General features: G+C 38.9%; 1 protein-coding gene and 1 long non-coding RNA gene across 7 annotated transcripts in view; one reads left to right on the top strand and one right to left on the bottom strand.

The window, feature by feature from the left end:
- The first annotated feature begins 2,418 nt into the window (after positions 1-2,418).
- col13a1 (collagen, type XIII, alpha 1) overlaps positions 2,419-22,500 on the top strand; it is a 75,371-nt gene continuing 55,289 nt past the window's right edge. For both annotated transcript variants that reach the window (XM_081725279.1, XM_081725278.1), the window contains exons 1-2: positions 2,419-3,082; positions 6,983-7,052. In XM_081725279.1, coding sequence (XP_081581405.1) covers positions 2,768-3,082; positions 6,983-7,052 — 385 coding nt within the window. In that variant the 5' untranslated portion in view covers positions 2,419-2,767. The remainder of the gene's footprint in view (positions 3,083-6,982; positions 7,053-22,500) is intronic.
- LOC113582554 (uncharacterized) lies at positions 16,178-21,912 on the bottom strand. 5 transcript variants are annotated; one of them, XR_014126277.1, is made up of 5 exons: positions 19,264-21,912; positions 18,441-18,497; positions 17,218-17,306; positions 16,720-16,822; positions 16,178-16,355 (listed from the first exon to the last, which is right to left on the bottom strand). It is a non-coding gene; the product is annotated as an uncharacterized LOC113582554 (long non-coding RNA). The 5 variants fall into 5 exon arrangements; XR_014126276.1 differs by having other exon boundaries at positions 17,218-17,294; XR_014126275.1 differs by having other exon boundaries at positions 18,441-21,231; positions 21,663-21,912.

Here is a 22,500-nt window from a genome sequence, read left to right as displayed (position 1 = left end):
GTTTATTAAACAAAAAAAAGCACTTTAGCAATGCAGAACAGTACTGATGGCTTTGGAGACAACAGAGACACTGGGGTTAATGTGAAGCGCTGGTGGATGGTACCTGTGGGTATAAATAGCTAAATGAAACAAGGAACAGGTGAGAATTATTTGGACCAGGGAAGTGGTCGAGATGTGTGATTGGTGGAAGTGTGTCTTCCTGGCTGGGCATTGACTGGTGTGTGACAACCTAGAAGGCCTGGTAGCGCATGATGCTAGTAACACCAAGGTCATGGGTTCAATTCCCAAGGATCACACATACTGTGTTACAGATAAATTAATGCAAGTTGATCTGGATTGATGTGTTTGCCAAATGCTGGAAATATAAATGTATTTTAATTAAAGGTCTAGATTGGGTGTTTCCCAGTTACAGGCCATGCAAAGCAATTGAAATCAGTACATGATTACTGAATAGCTCAGCAGAGAATGGCCATGTTCAGATTATGTCCAGGTGCACATGTCTCTACAAGGAGAGCCACTGTTATAAAGTTGATAACGAGGCATAATTACCATTTTACTTATATCCTTATCAGATTTGTTTAAAAGATGTTTGTGAGTAACACTACATTATGGAAATTTTAGAAACATCTCTTCAGTGGGTCAATTTTTAACTTGCAAGCTACATGTGTTACATTCAGGTTGTTGCTACTCACGATCAACAACTATACTTCTGTTTGAAACTGAAAAACATCTTTTTATTGAGCAGCAGCCTATGAGGACTTGTCTTTTCTTAAAGACTTATCAGATTTGAATTTGTGGCTTGTTTGTCCTCAGCTGCTTCCATTTTTCTTCTTCCCCTTTTCTTGTTCTTTTTTGTCTTTTTTTTTTTTTTTTTTTTTTGCCAGAGACAGCTGGTCATGTCATAATTACAGGCGTATTCAGTTCTAGGTTCATTAAATGTCTTGGAGAGCATCCAGCTCATGTGTAATAAGTCTGCAGGGGCATCAAAGGCTCAGATGTGGTTAACAGCATAGGGCACGTAGTTTGGTAAATCACAGCTGGAGACACAAATCAGGAAATTCTCTATTAGCTTTTTAAAGCTTTTGTGGAAAAACGACTATAATCATTTTTGCCTATGTGGGTTTGTAAATGCAATTAGAGTAGCCATGGCTTGAAGTCTGCCATCCTGGTTCTGGAGAGTCAGTGTTCATATGCTCCGATCACAGCTTTAGTTGCTACAGACAGCAAAACAGCAAACACATTACAGTCAATACTCATAGGACCTTTAATAAAAAAAGGTTAATGCAAATTTTGACATATCCAGAATATTGATAGAAATTGAGGATCCATTTTATAGATATAACAGACTGTGGAGAGGAGGTCATCAGTTAATGTGACACCTGGGAGAAGACTCAAGTTCTGTTTGTCAAGGGAAAATTAGATTTCAATTTGATTTCAGAATTAGATTTCAATAAAATATTGTAAATGCAGTACACAGAACAACACAAGAAACATACTGTGAAATAGCATTGTTATTGCTTACCACATGTTTACACATGACTCGAAAGGCATTGGGAATTTAGAGATAGCACATATATTCACCCACACATGCCTTAATTCAGGGGCAGATCATCGTGTACAGGACATGACTATTCTATTGTGTCCAGTTATGAAGTGTGGCTTTCAAATCTTATTTGAAATTACAACAACCATTACTAATTAAAATGATTTCCTTCTCTGTGACTCAAACTAATCTGCTTGCTTTGAATTGAACTGACAGAGTTTTTGGCAAAATTGAATGACCTACCAGTTTACGTGAAAACAATGCAATGAAGAGTGAACAATTCAAAGCAATTGTGGCAGAAACAGTTTTTGGGGGGACTGTAGTTTTCTCTTGCAAAAACAAACCAAGTATTGCCACCTGTAAGTCACAATATCTGTATCATACTTGACTGTCGTAAATAACTCAATAACACAACCTAAAATTTGCAGTAAAGACATCCATCTTATTTAGACTCTTGTTATCTTAAGATACCTGTCCCATAATTGTGTTGACTTTGATATGTATAGCTCAATTTTACATTTGGTTTATAAGTGATCGATAATAAAGCCTAATAATAAAAGAAGAATTAATAGCTTAAATTAAAATATAAATGATATAGTATTCAATGGCCTATTTAGGCAAATACCAATTGAGTGGGAACGATTAGAGTAAGTACTAAAGCAATTTTTGTTCGTACGAGATCAAAGGGTCATCTTACATCTTAGCTTAGCACCTAAAAATATCTTCTAGGAGAGCCGGATCAAAGCGCGGGCAAGCTTCAGTCCCGCCCCATCGTTTAGCGTAGACAAATCAAAAGGAGGAGCTTGTCCAGAAGCGCAGCACCAAGATAAACCAACTACTCAGCGTCTGTGGGTAGTGTCTCGGGTTTCATAGCGTGTTGTGCACATCGGACAGCAGCAGGACAGTTAGTGAGAAACTTGCTTACCACTCTGCACAAGAGAGTCCAATCAGATGGCAAGACTAGTTCACACTCCAGACAAGTAGAACTTTCTGTCTACTCGAACCTATCGTCAGTGCACCTGAACAAGAAAGATGCATCTGTTCAGTTGGTTTTAAAATTTGTTTTCCTGATGTGAAAGAGAGTCATTTAACGGCATTGTTTGCTCAAAGCGACTCTTGGACTATAGTTTTAATCACGTTGTTTTAAACCCTTGTTTATATTCCTTCTGATAAATAGTCTGCAGGAATTTTGTAGTTAAATAAACCTGGAAAAAATTAGCTCAGATGCCTCTCACAAAAATGGAAGAAGACATGAAATGGAAAGTTTCACCTCAGTCAATCGAGGAGAGGACTTGCACCGAGCATCCATGCAAAAACCGCTTTTGGACAAATAGGATAGACCTCTCCGCCATATCAGTCTGTACTGCACTATCTTTGATATCGTTTGGAATTTGTATTTTGGTATACCTGAGAACTTCGGAGCTGCAGTCTAGGGTGCTTAATTTGGAGAAGCAGAGAGTTCCTCAGCTTTCGGACTGGATGTCCCTCGAGCAGGTGGAGCCCATTCTCTTAAGCCGTTTGGGTCAGATGTTGGAAGAGGTGAGTAAACTGATGTTAAATGTATTTGTTTATTTGAAATTGATTCAAGAGAAGTTTAACCCAGATTTTGACGATGATAATTGAAGTTTACATAATGAATGACAGTTGATGGTTGTGTTGTATTACCAGGTGAGGTAGCAAGCAGAATAACTCAGAGCACGCTTTGTAAAATGCGGCTCGGTGTAGAGTAGTGCAAATCTTTTACAGGCAATGTATTTTATTTTGTTGACAATCTTTCAATGTTTAGAATATTTAAATGATGTCTCCGTAAGACTTAGTATAAGTAGTAGACTAGTATTTATTTTGAGTCGCTTGAAAACGACACTTCATCTGTAATCAACTGAACGGTAATATTATAGTACTAGGTAATTAAACTTCGAAATATCCGATAAAGTAATCAATATTGTATCAAATATGCCACTTGGTTGTTTGAAAAACATTGTATGCTATTACAAAACAGCGTAAACGATTTAGGTGAAAGAATAAGTGCGGTATTCTGGTGCTTTCAGTGTGAACGTTTAAGGTACATGACAGTTACCACAACTATACAGTTTCTACTCCCTGTTTAACTGCCTTTTCTCTTTGCTTATACATTGTTCACTTTCACTAGGCACAGTTGGGCATATGACACTGCAAAGCATTCACCGGCAAACCCCACTTTGGCAAACACCCGAAAGATGCCTGCTTTTAGGACAAATATGTGCATGCGCATCTAAAAAAAAGCGTGCACGCGTGCATGGCTGGCGGGTGTTTTTTTTGTTTGTTTTTTTTTAGATCCGTAGCTGTCTAACTGATTTTACCGTTAAATAAACAAAATAAAATTTGAGGAAGTAAGCAGGCTTCCCACCGATAAAACATTTACATTGCAAGTCCATAGATCCCGAATTAAGCCCTACTCTGGTTGAACACTTTGTCTTACTTTGGTAAATATGAAAGTTAAAGTAATGACTCATCTCTTTGTTTAGTCTGGTTTATATAAATCAAGGTAACCGCTGTGATGCAATAGCAAATGCCATTAATCATCCTCACACGCTTACGTATTTTCTATTTCACAGTGTGTGGTTTTCGTATTCAAATAGTTTCATTTTAATTTCTAATTCCTGTGATGCCCAGTCCTTTTGAATCTACAGCAGCAGTTGCTGAACATTCGCTGTGGCTCTTCAGCAGTATTGCAATAGAAAATCCCAAACTATAAGCAAAGCTGTCCCATCTGGAGAACACACTGAATATCTTGTTGCACAAGTCAATATCTCACCTTTAAAAAAGCCTGTTTCATTTCTGTGATCAAGATGCACTCAGTAGGTTCAGCACAAGCTGTTTGTGTGGGGACCTGTGGAGATCCGAGCTTGAGATGGTGAGGTGGAGAAAAATGAGATCTACAGTCTCCTGTAGCTATGCTTTCCACACAATGTTCTCTGATAGTCTCTCACCCAGCAGTGCGTGAAGTATGTTCTGCACGTATGTGTTCTGGGCAGGTAGTATTTTGCTCTCTGCATCTATGGCCTTAGTTATTAAAGATGTGGGGACTCCTGAGGCTGGTCAGTGCATGAAACCTGTAATGTGTATTGGTGAAGCAAAGCAGACTGCAGGAAAGGCAGCCAGACTGTCTCAATGGTACTGCAGGAAGGCTGGAGGAAAGTGAGGTGCGACTCACTCTGGGGCCAGCCTACTGCTGAAAATGACTTCTTATTAATTTCCAGTCATTAGTCACTGGGAGGGGGAAAGATATGGCTATAGTTTGAATTTTTTCTCTGGTTTGTCCAGGTTACCGTCATCTAAACTACACTACTTTTATGTTCAGTGGCTTCATTTAGGGCACACAGACACAAACATTTACTTTAATACAAACTGTATATTTAAGTGAGACAAGTTACTGAAAAATAATTTATATAATTATTTATAATAATTTATATAATTTATATAATTAGAAGAAAAATAACTTATAGGCTTTAAAATTCTAAAATCAAGAGGTTTATATTAGATCAGTTGTAGTGTTGAAACAGACCTGAGAGAGGAGATGAGAAATACAGAGAGAGACAGAGAGAGAGGAGAGAGAGAGAAACATTGACAGAAAAAAGAGAGAGAGAGAGAGAGAGAGAGAGAGAGAGAGAGAGAGAGAGAGAGAGAGAGAGAGTAATGCAGTTTCCCTGGCTGGTAAGGCTGGGGGTCTTAGTAGTAATCAGACATTGGAACTGTAAAATGTTTTGTCATATTTTAAAAATAGAATGCTAAAACCAGATCAAAACTGGGGTTTGTGTTACTGGAGAAGTTGGGAGGCAGAGAGGCGGAGAATGCCACTTCCCTCTGTACCCCAGCCCTAAAGCACCCTGACAGCAGCTGCCTCTTCACCATCACAACAACCACAGCCCCCACCTGCCTTTTGCATGCTCTGCATCCTGTAATTCCACAGTTTTACGTAATACGTACTAATAATATTCATAATTATAATCAGTGTAATTACTACAATCTTTTTTCTCTGTATTTGTGCTCTGTTTGTTCAAATTGGTAGGCTTTTTAACACAGTGTGAGGGCTTTGACTTTGAAAAAGGTGCAGGTCTTTCCTGGTTATTTCTATTAAAAACATATTTGACTGATATGTCTTTTGTGTATTCATTCCCCCATAACCCTTTCATTTGGTCTCAAGCCAGATCTTAGACATTGAAACGTGTGAATATATTCCATATTTATCGATGATAAAGACTTTACAATATAATTACAATATTCCCATGGAAAAAATGGATTGGGCAGGGTTGGCACACCTTTCAAATCATAATCCATTTTCCAAGTCTTATTCTACTTGCTCAATAACAGCCTGTTGCTTATCCCATATATTACAGTACACTGTCATGACATTGTTCTTCTGTGTGTCCTATCCTTGTTAATCTTTGCTGGCTCTATTTATGTTTTACGAGACATTCAACTGTACTCCAGCTGACTGCAGTGTTGTGGAAAAAATCTGATCACTTATTTGGTTTGAAGCTGTACTGCGTAAAGACATTTGCAGCTGGGAGGATGCCCTGCCAGTGTCATCCAAATAAACCCCTGGAACGATTTGTGGTTAACATAAACTGGGGCAAGAAAATTTGCCTGATAGCACCCTGAAAAAGATTTAGCACATGGTATTTAATATTAGATGACTGAGCCATGACTTGTACAACTTTGCCATTTCATGGACACATTTAATGAGCTGTTTTCAAGCTTTGCAATAATAATATTGACAGTCATTGAAAGTTATCACCAGAGTCATGTGACTTTAGAGTGGCAATTTCTGTCACATCTGTCTCACTTTAATGATGTACTAAGTTCTCTGTTCCACATAGAAACCCTTTATTATCATTAGGAATGCTAGTCCATAGATCTGAATCATATTAGGTAGTGATACTTTTGTTACTTTGGAAACCTGTTCATTGCATTCCATATTCCACATTTGGTCTCTACTTGTATAAATTACTTTTGTAAATCACAACCTAAGTCATTAAATTGTCCATTACCTGGTTATTGCACTATAAAGTTGATCTTTGAAAGGCTAGAATAGAAGAGCACCCATGTAGTAATATGGCAAAAAAGGAGGTTAATGTAGCTACAGCATTGACCTGTATGCTGATATTGTTAATAAAGTAACTAACAAAACAGCTGCACCTGTCAGTGCACACAGACCACACACCCATCTCTGCTAATAGCATGAGTGGCTCCATCTGCTATGCAAGGAGAATGTATGGAGTGTTTCTGGGAAAGGTCATACTTCCAACTATAATATTTATCTATTCAGATTGTTAAAAACAGACCAAATTGTGCTTGTCTTTATGATATTTTTGTTGTGCTGCAAATGTGCAGATAAGCCTGACTTCTAGTGCTTTCCTTGTATAACTGAATATCAAAATCTTCTTTGTTCTTTTGCAGAAGTTAGACTCTCGTCTGTCGAAGACTCGTGAGATTCGGGATACCACCCACAACTGTCTATGTCCACCAGGTAGGTCTGATGTAACATTCGGAACCACCCATTTCTCCCTTAACCCAGCCCATTCATACTGTCTGTAACACACTAAGCTAAAGTTCTCAAGAGCTCTATGCTTCCTTTATCTAATATTCTCTTAAATTTGTTTAAGCCATTGGCAGAGACCATTTAACACCAAGTCCATTTACAAAAACATTTACATTCACAGCATTTAGCTGACAATTTTATCCAAAGCGACTTACAATTATGAGTACAATTGAGGGTTAAGGGCCTTGCTCAGGGGCCCAACAGTGGCAACTTGGCAGTGGTTGGGCTTGAACCAGCAACCTTCCAATTACAAGTCAAGGACCATCTTCTGTTCCAGTGCTGACATATATGTGATGGCTGCTAATGTTAGGCAGAATTGTGGAATAGAGACAATGCCAGTTACATTCCATTTCCCTCTGTAATTTAAAAGGTAGTTAACAGTCAGTGTAAAAAAAAGTCCTTTCTAGTTAATCCCAATGTTAGCTCACAGGACTGCGCTTGTGCCCTCACTGTGGTGACAGGTGTAGTCGTATTTCGGATGCTGTTTGCAGTCATTGGCTTTCACTTGGGTTCGGGTGGACTATAATGCAAACCAGAGTGATGTTATGGCATCATCTTGGCATTCCCGGGCAGATGGAACTGTCAAAAAGATCTGTTGCTCATAGAAAACAAGTCCAATTTGCTCTACAGGGTCATGTTTAATAAAATAATCAGGCTAATACATGACTGAACACAAAGTATGGTCTAGACATATGAAAGTGTTGAGAAAATGGTGAGTGTGTAAATATAAAAATAAGAATTTTGGGGGGTGTTACAGTTTGGTTTCTAAACCATTTTCATCTCAGCATGGTAACTGTGGTTTTCAATTATCTTCCTTTTTGTTAACAACAGAACCCATAGCTTGCTTACTGTAAGTAACTTGTAAGAGTTTCACACACCTGTAGGTACAACACTATATTCATTTATTTTCACTTCCCAAAGTCATTAACAATGTTGTGTTTACCCATGCATACTTTATTTTTTTTCTTTCTTTCTTTGAAGAAAAATCTTCTATATAGCATAGGTAAAATAAACAAAATAATCATACAAAATATGAAAATTAAATGGTGTAAATGGTGTTTGGGAGCATATATATTAAAAACCTAAAGGAAGCAGCCAAATGTCCCTTTAAAATTATGATAATTCTATTAACTGATGTTTGCTTAGTTCTAATGTTCTTTAGCACCATCTATCTCCTAGGTTTAATGATACTATCAAAAAAGAAAATAAATGCAAATGTTAATATTAGGTTTGAATGCTGATTATTTTATTAGTTAGGAAATTTTGTATTGTTTATGCTTTGTTAAGTTTGAGTTTATGAATATGGATACTATATGAATATATATGCATATGTAGCACTCTCTTTGCTTCTTTACAGCATCTGCTGTCTGTCAGTCATTCCTGCAGGCAGTGTTCAGATAGCTTCCATTCCTTTGTTTATTTTGAGTGCTAAGGGACACGCAGTAGTGGCCCCATCTATGGCTCTTAGAAGCCCCTTGTGACAAACACACACACACATACACACCTTTAGCCTGTTCAGCAACATTTTAATTACATTTTTCGTCTGTCATTTAAATGTTTAAAGGATATTATGCAATTGATTTTGGCAATGAAGTCTTCTGAGTGACAATGTAATGAAAAACTTGGCATCATAGTCTAATACCTAGCATAGTATCATCACTGTGAGTTCACTCATATTAATCAAGTGTACATCGGAGTGGATAGTAACTCTTGTAGAGTTGAAAATGCTTGACATACCTGGTCCAAATCTGTACTGTGACCTCAGTAGTGTTCCGAGCAGTAGATGAGCATGTATAAACATTATCATTCAGCATTTGGTATCAGTGTGATAGTGTCCTAGATAGCAGGTTATGTGTCATAGTGCTGCTAAGGTTTATGATTATTACTGCCTGAGCCATTGGGTGAAACGGAGACATGTAAACATATAAGTATAGTATACTAGTACACATAAAAAACACTGACACATGGATTTGAATATATGTGTGTGAGGGAGGGCTTATCTCTCACAGTACAGTACTGGGCTGTATTATTAAGGTGGGAAAATTTTAGATATGATAACTTCACAGCAATGTATATTCTATGGTAGATATTTCTGTGACATTTCCCAGAAGGACAGAGGCCAACAGCTTTGTTAGGGAAAAGGAAAGCTTCATGACAATTAGATTGAGTCCAGGCCTGAGCCCCTAGAGTTTTCTTGAATCCACGCATTGTTTACTGAGGGCCTCAATGGCATTTTCTTGGACATTGTATCAGGAAAAGTAGAAGAAGAAAGAGACCCTTCAACTTTATGCACCACACATCCCCATCACTCTCATTTCCGCCCCCACCAAAGAATCAACCCCGCTGAGGGATTTAGCTACTTTGTGACAGAATACAGGCTAAAGGCTAACATTGGAAGTCATTGGTGGTAATAGAGGGGCCCATAAGAGTTGGGCTAAAAGGTATATTTTTGTAAACATGCGTCACCCTCACTAGTTTGACCCAAAGTCCTCCGGAGATCCCAGGTGGATATGAGTGCTGTCTGGCTGGGGGAAAGAGCAGAGCAGTCTCATGTCTCTAGGCCTGTGAGGAGATTAACCAGCAGGGAAAAGAGGATAAAGTCAAACCTGTCCCCGGTCACAGGAAGCGAGCTTTAACAGTTTACTTGGCCAGTGGCCGAGGTGACATTTCTAGTGTGTGTGTAACCAGAACCAAGCTTCAGGGAATCTAAGTATGACATCTTTGCCATAACAGCCCCTCTACACTCCCAGCAACAATAAAGTACAAAACAGAACATAGCACAGGATATAAAGGCCAGCCAGGAGGATGCTAATTTCTTGTTTAAGTCTCACTTTAGTTGTTTTACTCTCAGTTTAACTGGTTGCATCTGACATTATTAGAACTGGAAAAGCAAGCATGAACACTGCTGCGTGAACACATTTGGAGTGTTTTATTGTGCAAATTCCACACTGTCTTGTAACAGTGCCCTCTAGTGTTAGGACTTCCACAGGTTGGTGGTGGACATCAAGCACCTGGCATGATGGGCTCTCAGAGAATGCCCAGTGCATAGCATGATGACAGACCAGTGTAGATCGGACTGGATCAAAGAATGTTCCTGGTGCTGTGTGTGTGTGTGTGTGTGTGTGTGTGTGTGTGTGTGTGTGTGTGTGTGTGTGTGTGTATGTGTGTGTGTTTGAGTCTGAGAGAGAGAGAATAACAGAGAGAGAGAAAGGAAGGAAGAGAGAGCAGTTATTCACAAAGCATATTCAAATTAAGATGGTTCAGGAAAGCTATTTAATCCAAATTTAAAATATTCCCCAGATGCAAATCCAAGTAAAAAGGTCAGTCAGCCCTTGTAAACGAGAGACATCCTTTAATCTTCATGCTTGGATCAGGTGAAGAGGTCATTGGCGCTGGTTTATTTAAGGAGTCCCAAGTTCACCTTGACGTGTCTGGTGACAGGAAGAGGCGCTGGCAGATCTCCTTTCCTGTCCAGTGATTACTTTACACCCCAGCTGCCAGGGAGCGCTCTTCCTCGGGGGATAGATGTTGTCTGCTAGCCATGATCAGCAGACATGCAGTCACTGCAGATGGGCATAGAAAGCGTGAGGAATGAGGGCAGACAGGAGAGCATGTGTAAGAGAAAAAAGGGTTTGGACAGAGCAGTGGCAGCTTGAGAGGAGGTGCAAGGCAGACAGAGAGGAGGAGGGAGGGAGCTGGCCCTGAAGAAAGCTAAGGGGTTAGCCATCTGCTTTTTGCATCGATCCTTGAAGAACCTGCCCATGCCCATATTGCCTTTTCTAAATCCTCAGCTGATTTGTATTTTGTTGGGAGAAATTTCACAGTTAATTCCTGATGTCCTTTATGGAGCAACCAGTTTGTTGTAGGTTTGGCTCCTGATAAATTACCATGATAAATAAAATTACCATGATAAACCCTGCCTCAGGGCAGCTCAAAGACATGTACCTGAATGCAAATTACTATGTCTATTTTAGAAGTGGTTATGCAGCATATCAGCACACCAAAGCTTATAGCTCAGTGCTATTCTAGTTTATTTTGTGCATTAGTACTTAATTTATGTTCATTTGAAAGAACACTGTCATACTGCTCAGAATCTAAATTACATTGTGATGTACATTAGGCATTAAATCAAGCCCTAAATATGTATGCCTGCTTTCATTCTGAGCATGTTGCTTGAATAAGTAATTAGAGGAGATGCATGGCCATTCCTCTGTGGGTGGCCAAACGTGTGTCTGTTTAATGCTTCTACAAATAAGTGCATGATAGTGAATCTTTGTAGGTGAAATGAGGTGTAATATAATCCCAATGACACTGAACCTGCTGTGCAACTCTGTTGGTTCGCCTTTAGTGGAGAAAGGAAACTGCTGTATAATAGTGTGGTGGAATTTAGGATAGACAAACACAATGCTGTACTATGTGATTGTGGCTAAACAAACACAGTGCTGTGCTATATGTTTGTGGATATCCAAAAACAATGCTGTGCTATATGATTGTGGATATACAAACACAATGCTATACTACATGATAGTATAAATAAAATGGATAAATAAAACATGATGCTGTGCAATAAGAATTCTATATGGGAGATGTGAAAATTGTTTCCTAGAATTTGATGATGGATTTGGAGGATGAAACTATGTACATTGTTCTGGGAAATAATTTAATGAGTGCACGAAGGATTAATGTGCAAATAATAGCATTCTTCTGTGTTGTTTTCAAGGCTAACATTTTAAAAGCATTAATCAAAAATAATACCACATCCTGAGATACTCTTAATCCCTTAATCTATTATTTTTAGACCTGCTGTCATGATGTTCTCATCCTGTCTAAATTTTATACACTCATACAGTAATCTTTGCCATTTGTCTAATAACTTCAGACAGTACCACCAAAACATATTCCAGACAATATATATTGTAAAATGTGCCTATACTCTTCCATAATGTATTATTGTATATTGAAACAGTATTAAACAAACTGAAAAAAAAAACAAAAAAACAGCTAATTGGTAAGGAACCAAAAATAATTTAATAACAAGCCATGGAATGTATTAGTTGTAAGTGTATCTCTAGACGTTGTTTAAAAAAATAGCGAAAAGCCAAAACAATACAATGGTCCTCTGATCTAAATGATGTACTGATAGCCAATGTGAAGCAATTTTCACCCTGAAGTGAATGCTTCATTCACATACAAAAAGTACTGAGAAACTAAACAACCTAAGCTTCATAATGTTTTTTTAAATTTTTTTTATTATCACATTATAATGCGTCCTGCAAACCAATCACATGTTAAAGTCCCTGGTTGAATTCCACATATAACAATATTTTGTGATATTTTCAGGGGTAAAATAAAGTATTCCATGTACAAACATATAGACATAATAATGAAAATTTTGCTTTCATGGCTTATTGAATAGACTCAAACAGGCATCAGGGAATCAAACAGAAGCGCAGAAAGCTGATCACCCATATCTCTACATTAGATCCTGTGAATATTCCCTAAACACATTATTGAAATGCTCACTTCAAGTGTTACATAATTAGCTTTATAGACCACTAGAGCAAAGAGACCCAGAGTTCAGGTCAGAGCCGGGTGAGTTACAGGCATAAACTGTTGATACTTGTTGATACTTCTGCATTCAATCCAGGCTGTTTCTTATTTGCTCTGTGCTTTTTGGCCATGTATTGAAATTAATATCAATAATCTGACTGTTATGACTCACACACAACTGCAGCCCTGACAATGAAAATAGAGCTCTTCTGAATATCATAAAACATGGCTATCCAATTACCAACATTTCACCAACTGTGAAAAAAAGATAAGATGTTTAATCCTTGTTTATGGTTGGCCTGTATACAGCTAAATCATAACCTGCACTGTCCCATTGGGGACTTGCCAATCTGTAGAAATATAGGTTACTATAAATTTAAAGTAAATCTAATGGATTTACACCAGAGCCTTCTCTGTTTGTGTGTGTGTGTGTGTGTGTGTGTGTGTGTGTGTGTCTGTGTGTGTGCTAGGCCCCTGGTCCCCTGAGGTGCAGCATGTGTTGGCATGGTTTTGCCTGCTGCAGACTTCCTGTGGGCATCAGGGTGCATGCTGCTTTCCAGTGCACTGAGGGAGCCAGATCTTATGTGAACAGCTCTGGGCACATGGCCAAAAACAACACTTTTATTGAATTTGAAAGGAGGAAAATATCTCCCTTTGGAGTCTTTTTTCACTGGGCACGGCAGCCACAGTAGTTGGAATTGTAGTAGCTCATTTCAGAAAGTCATGCATCACCTTTTGCAGTCCAAGGCAAATTATGGACTTGAAAGTTCAGGCGGTTGACGATAACGTCAGCCCCTCACCAAGGCCCAGGTCCTCCTCCACAGGTGAACCAAAACCATTAAATCTTCTAGAAGTTGCCTGAAAATTTCCAGGGGCTTTTTATACATTGTAAATGAGATATGTTAAAATCTGTATGTTATTAAGGACCATTAGAGGCAAGAATTAGTATGTCTGTCTGTGAGCAGCACTGGAGCAGCAGCCCATCTGCTTTGAATCAGCCCTAAAAATTTTTTAATAAGAGTAGAAATTTCAGCTGAAGTTTTATGTGGGATGGAAGCAATAAGCCTTCCAACCATGGAACCATTAGACAAATCCAAGACTTTCTCTACCATGACAGTCATATCTTCCATCATGCCATTTAACTGCTGATTATAATGTAGCTAGGCAGAGCTTCTCAGCAGTTCTTTAACAGTGTGATCTTGCAGTGTGTTTGAGTACAGACCTGAAACCAAAGTGACAATAGCCTGCTTTATAATAGCATTTGAGCAGTCATGATATACAGGGGGAGATGGAATCTGCATTTTCTTAGTTATTCTCCAGGGCCTAAATTTGTCTCAGGGCGATTCTGGAAAATGCAAGCTATATGTAAAGGGCAAAAGGAATGGTAAAGGTCATTACATAAAAGGAGAACCTTTCCACATGGAATCATAGGACTTTAAAAGAAGGTCAAAGTATTGAACAAATCACTCTAAGGAATCATTCTAAGCAAAAGCCCTGACATCACTCCTCTCTTTATATCATTAAGGGCTATAACAGATGTCTCAGCATGGGAATGTCTTACATCGATGCCTTACTTTTGCATTTTATGTCCACATCAGGCATTGATTTTGCAATTCAGCCTTAGATCTTTGCTTGTGCCAATTCCTTTTGAGCTGTCTCCATTTTTTATGAAACCAAAACACTCATGATCAATAACTTTCAAGTAACATGCATTATTAATGTGGGGCTTGATATAATTCTGTCATCATTTAAGTTTATACTAGTTTAATTTGGGTTTTATTAGCATTACATGAAATTATTTCCATTTTAATTCAGTTACATGATTAGTTCCTGCATATATTCACACATACTGAATTCATTTGTTTTTTTTTTCACATTAAGTGTTTAACATGCACATGTATATCTTTTTTGGCATTCGCTAAGTGTTAGGTGAACGATCACCATTCCTGAATGGTACATTTATAGCATGACACATTGTGGAGGCAGCGGTAACAATGTCTTCTGACCTGCTTTATGCCAAAAAGACAATAAGAAACATTAGTAGACTTTCTGCAGGCCATTATGGACTAACAGAAGGGATTTCATGAGTTCTTAAACACTAAAGTCTGTGGCGATTGAAGTGGTTCTGGTAGTGGTGTGGTGTCATATTACAGGCCAAATAAGATCCTGGGGGCTTACCCTGACCCTCAACCTTTCACCCCTCATCTCTAGAATTGCCCACAAGCACTTAGCAAAGGTCAGGTAGCCTACTTCTTTCAATGGACATTGGTACCTTTTGGAGCTGCTGAAAGGCATCTTTACAGATTCTGTAAAGTTTAGTTGATAAGATTATTTTAGAGGCTTATATATTTTATTTTTTTTTAGATTTATTTAATTTATTTTTTTTTTAAACTCACACTGGTTAGTCCCCCCCCCCCCCCTTTCTTTTTTTTTCTAGGTGAAGCACTTAGGAACTAATTAGGCCCATTAAATGGATACACAACATTTCCTCCCATTTGATTTGCCTTGTCTGAGACCTGTGTCTTCTGCCTTCCCTTGTTCTTTCATTACTGTTACTCTAATAGAACCCTCTGATTCTTTGGCTTTTTATCTTATTTTCCTCAATGGCCTTCTTATTGTTTTTTTCTGATCTTCCCCTCTTTCCCTGCCTCATGTATTCTATAATCCAAGGCCTATTTTAGATGAAGGAATGATGTTCTATAGCAAAAGAAAAGGAAAAAATACAAACTGATGAAGGTTGGCATGGCTTCTGTTCATGCAATTTGATACAAAGCTGATGCTTTTATTAGAGGCCTTTGATGTTTCTGTCAGCATGCCCTAAGGACATTTTTGTCACTTTGTAGGTGGCAGTAGGCAATGATATTACCTGGATGAAATGACTTATGTAACCCCTTTTATCAGATTCAGCTAAAAATACACACACACACACACACACACACACACACACACACACACACACACACACACACACACACACATGCACACATATACACTCACAACAAAACTAAATAAAAAAACTCTCTGTCAGCTGAGTATTTGTGTCTTTGATTGCATCAGTATCCTCCTATTTTTTATCCTATTCCTATTCTTGCATTATATGTAAATGCTATTTAAGTTAAATTATTGCTCTGCATATGTAGTGCTACTGAGTCTTCTGTGGATCCTTTTATTTCACTTCTCTCCTTGCATTAAAAATAACAGTTGTATAGCTTATTCTCAGTGCAGGTTTTGCTGTCATTTTCACTTGAGTATGATTCTGAAGTGCTTTAGATTCCTTACTCAGGGAAGAATGCAAAAACTCCCACAAAGGGCCTTCTTTTCTGCCTTTCTCTTGCAAAGCCGTTAGAAGTAGAAGTATATGTGTTTAACAGGGGCTCTGGAGTCTTCCCTAGCTTCCATCCCTACAGATGCCAGAAGACTGGAGACCTCTGGTTGACTTCCTGATCAGGAAGAGAGGGAGATGAAGGCAGAGAGGACCAGGAAGAAAAAAATACTGTGACAGAGAAAGAGAGAGAGAGAGAAGGAGTTGCTTTCATTTCAGTAGGATTTAATTTTATGATCACAGCCAGTTTCCACAGAATTTATACACCATAAGATTTTGAAGACTCTCTGTGACCACTTCTCTCTTCCAGAGGGCTTGTTTCAGTCATTTGGTATAAGCAGGAGTGAATGCCTCTTAGTCTGATAATGAACACACCAGAACCAGAGAGGCCAGTCACATTATCACTGAAGTAAGATACCATAAGTTAAGAGAAGACATAATTGATCATTTTCACAGATGTTTATCAGAAAAGGGCATTTTGCACTTTTATAATTTCAATTGTAAATGGAATCAGGTACCTCTGTTTCTTGTTTGAACTTTATTTAAACTTTTCTTGATTTTTCAGTGTCATATACCTTTCTTTTATGTGCTATTATTTTATTTATTGGTTGCTCTGGACAAGAATGTGTGCAAAATTGCACAATACTATGTAATGTGCCATGTGTAGTGTGGAGGGCCTGATTAGTCACTAGTCATCAGGCAAATTCTATGGAGGGGTCTTACATGCTGTCAACAGGCCTCCCATTACCCGGCCTGCTTGCTCACTTCAAAGAAGTATCCCATCCTGTCAGCTAAGCAGGAATGAGGACTGGAGCCCTCTATGGGACTTTTATAAAATACAAAAACAGACAACAAACCTAAGATTACAAGTGGTATTTAAAAATCTCCTTTGAAAAAGGCATGGAATTTGCTTATACTAGTTATTGCTTATATTTAGTGTGAGGAAATGTTCAGAAAATATTCAAAACAATGTCTTCAGATTAAAAAAAAACCTTTCAAAATGTCAATTTAAGAAAGACAGAGAAAAGTGTTATTCCAGCCAAAGTTCTGTTGCAACCCAGCAGAACCTATTGGGTTGTGTTGGGTTTATTATATTCCTTAGGATCTCAGAGAATAGATGGCACTGGCTTGCTGATTATGATGGTAGCTTTTCAGATTTAAAGCATTGGTGAGAACTCATCTTACCGGTGCATTTTTTGTATCTTGTGGTGTGTTTTGTACCTGAGGTCAGAGGCCAGCTGCAGTAATGTGGAAACACTGGAGCTGTTTGAAGCTGCAGGAGATTGGTGCTGCAGGCTCTGGGAAAAGACCTTCTCATTTGTTAAAGCAGTGTAGGTGGGTGTGCATGTGTGCATGTGTGTGAGAGAGAGTGTGTGGAAATGCATCTGCAGATTTTTGGGTTCTGGTGTAGGGGGAGGTTACAGGAATTGCTAAACAGAGACAACCAATTGGGCATAAGGATGTAAAAATGGTCTTCCCCCGCACCTCTCTCACCCACCATAAACCCAACCCCAGTTGGTTTGCTCATCTTGCAACGAAGCAACCGTTTGATGTCCTCTGGACAAACACAGTTATTTACAGTGCTGAAGGGATACTCTGCCCCTCACTGAGCGGCCCCTTTCTGGGATGTTAGGCAGAGATGAGTTCACGGTGTGTGTGTGTGTGCGTGTGTGTGTGTGTGTGTGTGTGTGTGTGTGTGTGTGTACTCAGGTGTAAGGCAGCAATAAAATCTTATTCTTTAACAAAAAGTTTTAACAAAACCTTGGTTTAACCAGTCAAATACACATGGTCCATCAGTCAGTAGATGACCTAATTGTGACCTTAAACACTAACACCCACAAATACTAAAAATAACACACTGTATCTCTCTGATCAAGTGATGAGCAAAAATAGACTAATGAACTGACCCAACAATGTGCATACATATCCTCATTTCAACATAGATATAGAGCATATTGGACACTCCAAGAAGGCTCTCACATTCTTTTTCAGGAAGTAGTTTAGTCAAGAGAAGTAGGCATTGTTGACCAAACTCTATAAATTATGCAGTAAGAGTTTCTCCAGGACCTATGGTGCAACATTTAACATTTAAAGTGTAAACAAACATTATATCCAAGTATAAGCACACAAATTGCAAGGATACAGCACAGTGCAAAACAGTACAAAAACACAGTATACAGTACTGACTACTTGATTACCATAAAATTCATTGGTAGCAACTTGGATTTTACCAGTGTGATAGACTGGTTTAAAGATAATAGTACCCCAATCAACTATTTTTGTAACTCTAACTAAAATAGGTAGAACTTATATTACTTTTTTATTATGAATTTGAATCTGTTTTTACATTTTTTTCCCATAATGCATGGGTTTTAAATGATAATTATATATTAGTATACTTATTCATGAATAAGCCTTCTATTATACTTAAAATAAGTACATACCTCTAAAATGTGTAGATATTTGACCTGTATCTGGCCTCTGGAATATCTGTTCCTGCTCTTCCAAATTATACATAACGGGAAAAAAACAACAAAACTATGAATGATATAGAAATACTAAAAACATATTTGTATTCTGATTGCAAAAATACATAAGAAACATACGTTATATAAGAATTTATGTATGGAACAAAATATCTTTGTTAACCAGTGTTATTAAGAGTCTGTGCAGAATGATTTGACTGTCTTGACAATGTATAGTAGCAGTTCACCGTGTTTCCATTAGTAACACTCCACTCCCAAGTATGAGCATGTCTGCTTCTGATCTGTGCTGTGTGTGTGGGATGGCTGATAGTCCCTACCTCTCTAGTTCAGTAATTGTGCAGTCCACACTCCCCTGTCACAGACAGGGCCCCTTGGAGCACCTCCGAGAGTGGTCTGATAAAAGCAGACTGGTGTGCAGCCTCCAAACCTGATGTCATTACTTACTGTAGACCCAGCTGAGCCAGATTAAGGAGCCGGATTTGTGCTCAGACGATCTCCGGCAGGTAAGATTTGCCTCAGGCGGTAACTTAGGGTGGTGGGAGACTTTTGGTACTAGCTTGTCAGAGGACACCTTGGTGACCCTGGCTTACTGAGCTGGAAAGTGTGTGTTTATCCACTCCTCTTTTATCTGGTCTTTAGTTAGATCTCCATGTTTACCATACATACTATATACATTTCTATAGATCACTATACAGCTTTTTAATACTTAGTTATTTTATAATTTGTTCATGTTAGGGGTTTGTAAATTGGAACTTGAGGTAAACCAGGTCTGGCTCGTTACCTTCATCTTCCTTCAGCACTCGGGTAATTTGTGGTCTGTTGAAAATGTGTAGCTGTGATTCATGGGTGTACATGCCACTGCAAAGGAAGGAACTCAAGAAACATGAACTAAACAAACACATGCACTTTCCTACTTCCCTATCGTAAATGCGCAGAAACAGAGCTATACAAATTCACGCATGTCCCACAAACACATGTGTGGACTGAAAGACATGTGCATGCACATACTAACATAAACACTTCGATTCCATCTCATTAAGCTAATCTTATGGTGTTATGTCACTTTAGTTTCAGTGCTGTTATTAAAATAGCATGGCAGACGTTGGTTCTGCTATCCATATGAACTCCTAGTCCAGTAGTCTAAACATTGCTGCCTCTGTTTGACTCGGGAAGGGAGAGGTTGCCTTCACGGCTGACGCGTCCACCTTGGCCCAGTTTTGTATGATTAGTGGTGGGGATGGATTTGGATGGACACCACTGAGTGATGCTGGAGGGGTGTATGCATGAGCAGATTAGAGTGGCATCCAATGACCCCCCTGCATTATGTATGTGAAGTAGGGGCCGCATGGAAGCCGCTCAGCAGTGCAGTTATTTGGTTTGGAGTTCTGCTTGATCGATCAGAAGGTCACAGCTGAAGAAAAGAGGAAAATTTTGCATGCAGGCCCACATTGTTCTGAGTGTAATAGTGTAGCAGGAGATGGCTGCTGAGGCATTGTGGTCCATGGACACACACAGGCATGCATGTTCATTGCTGAACTGAAGAGTTACCAGGCCATTCTTGGATCTCATATGTAGAAGACTTATGTCAAGTAGCTATGTTTAGGTGATCAGTTAGGAGAATGAAATCAGTTAGGATGTGATCAGTTAGGAGAATGAAATCTTTGCAGAGATGTTTGGAAAAAGATATCCCTCAAACAGTCGCTTCTTTTTAACAGGCTGGAATTGTGAACCTGAATGCTGCGTGAGCACATCTTTTATCCTGAACCTAGGACAGCACCTGCTATTCCTTTGCAATAGATAATTCCCTTTCATGAAATGTAACCAAGCCATGAGTCTGCTCTCCCAGCTTCTGAGAGGCCGAACACGGATGCTGTTTAGTCATGTGGTTGAAGGGTGAAGTGGGTCATTTGTTTTGTGCAAATAGCTTGCTGACTTCCTCTGATGTGGAAATGCCTTGAGGGCAAGTGTTTTTAGGAGTTCTACTTTCCAGTTTCTGCTGCCGAATGTGAGAAATTCCATGTGCTCTGCTCTGAAAGACACAAGCCACACAAGGCCTGCTCCTTGTCTGTTGATGTTGTGTAATGGCTTTTGAGTGTGTCTGTACACAGTGCACTTATGAAGGAGCTGTTACTATGCCAAACACTGTTACTTCTCTGCCTGTAATTACTGTGTGTACAGATAAAGCAGCTTTATCCTGGTCTGTTGTGCAGTATGCACAATAAGGAAATTAGTTTAATCTCTTCACTAATTATTTCTCAAATCAGATGGCCATGCAAGGTGGGATTAATGCTTATTTTGTATTGTTAATCCACTTATATTAGTCTTTGTATTACCACTTGTGCATTTGTGAACTGACAAGCTCCTATGTAAAACAGGTTCTGACTACTGGTTCACACTCCTGCTGGGAGCCTGAGCTCGATTGACTGCTCTCAAACATATGTGTGGCATTGGCTGTCATGGGAAATCTCTTTCTCTCCTCTGGGTTTAGTGGAATAAGGAGCTTGCGTGGTTCTCCACAGGTTGGCTCGATTTATGCTTCAGGGAAGAAGCCTGGTTATTTTCCAGGTAAATTGTCCCTACCTCTCAGCATACAGACTAGATGTAGGTGTTTTTGTGTGTTTATGGAACATGTTCTTGGAAAGTTCTGTGGTTGGTATATAAGGAGTTGATCTGAAACACAGCTTTACATGTCATCTTTACATGTTGAGCTGAATCACAGCTTTCATGTCAACTGCTTCCTCTATGTGACCTCCTCGTGGCAAAGTGAATCAAACACATCACACACACACACACACACACGCACAAAAAAAAAAATCTGTATTATGCTGTATTATATTCAAACCATATCTGAATTAGATGTGTATTCAAAAATGTGAACGAGGCTCTCATGGTGACTGTTCATTTACAAAACCATGTGATTGCTGGTTTAATTCATACTGAATCAAACAGAATGGTGTGAAAACTCTTAAGGTTCCAGCATTGAGACTGTGTTCTGAAGCTTTTTCTTTATGGTTAATTCTGCTATTTGACTATTATTTCTTTTTGGTTATTTCTTTCTGATTTTTTCATTCTGTGACCAAAATCCCTCCCCATGCATGGAACTGGTAAACAACTTTGCCTGTTGGACATTTGCATTATATACAGCAATTTAATACAACATAAACGTATTTGTATACATACCTTTCAATCAGTCTGAGGGCATCCAAAGTTTGTAGCTTTTGAATTTTAATTTTCAAAAAAGTTATAAAAATGAAAAACATACTGAATTGTTCTAATTCAGCCTCCAAATTGTCATCTGCAACTCTTCAAACTATTACATGTCTGTCCAATTCACTAAATAAGTGAAAGATTGCTCAGTTAAGCACAGTGATTCTAATATTGTTCACACTGTATCCCAGTGGCTAATATCTGATCCGTCTCATATCGTTTACTGTACGGCGAGGAGGAAATGACTGATTTTTACACTGTGTTTGTAATGCAACCCCAGCCTGACGCTCCGAGCCTAAGACGCTAGCGCTCGTGTCACAGGGGAGTATTTTGAGCTGTAACAGAGAAGGGTGTTGAAAATGTTCTCAGCATACCGTAGCAACAGTCTCTAACTAAGCAGCGAGGGCCAGTGCATGTAGCAGCAACAATTTATAAGCCGCTTACAGTCTGTTCGCATTTGATTATTTTTGTTGTTGCCCGAGCTTTCTCAGACAGACGCCATGGTTGCAGCTGTGTGGGGTGCTGCTTATGGAGGCAAACCTGACGGCTGTGTTCAGGGAATAGGGGAATGCTAGCACGTCAGTCATTCCTTACCTTCTCAGGATGCAGCTCGGCGTTTAAGTCCAAGTCTGTTTTTCTCATCTTAAGGAAATTTGATACTTTCGTGCGATTTTTCCTTTTTAGTCCTGTTTGTCTTTTGCTTTGACATTTCATCCTTCATCAAGACTGTGTTTATTTTGATATCCTGTTAGAGGAGCTTATATAAAGACCTGAATGAGTGCAGGCGTGTTCTTGTCATGCAGGACTAACT

The sequence above is a fragment of the Electrophorus electricus genome, chromosome 12, assembly GCF_041902795.1.
Source record: "Electrophorus electricus isolate QZ-2024a chromosome 12, ASM4190279v1, whole genome shotgun sequence".
Classification (NCBI taxonomy): Eukaryota; Metazoa; Chordata; class Actinopteri; order Gymnotiformes; family Gymnotidae; genus Electrophorus; species Electrophorus electricus.
This window is presented reverse-complemented; position numbering and strand designations above follow the sequence as displayed.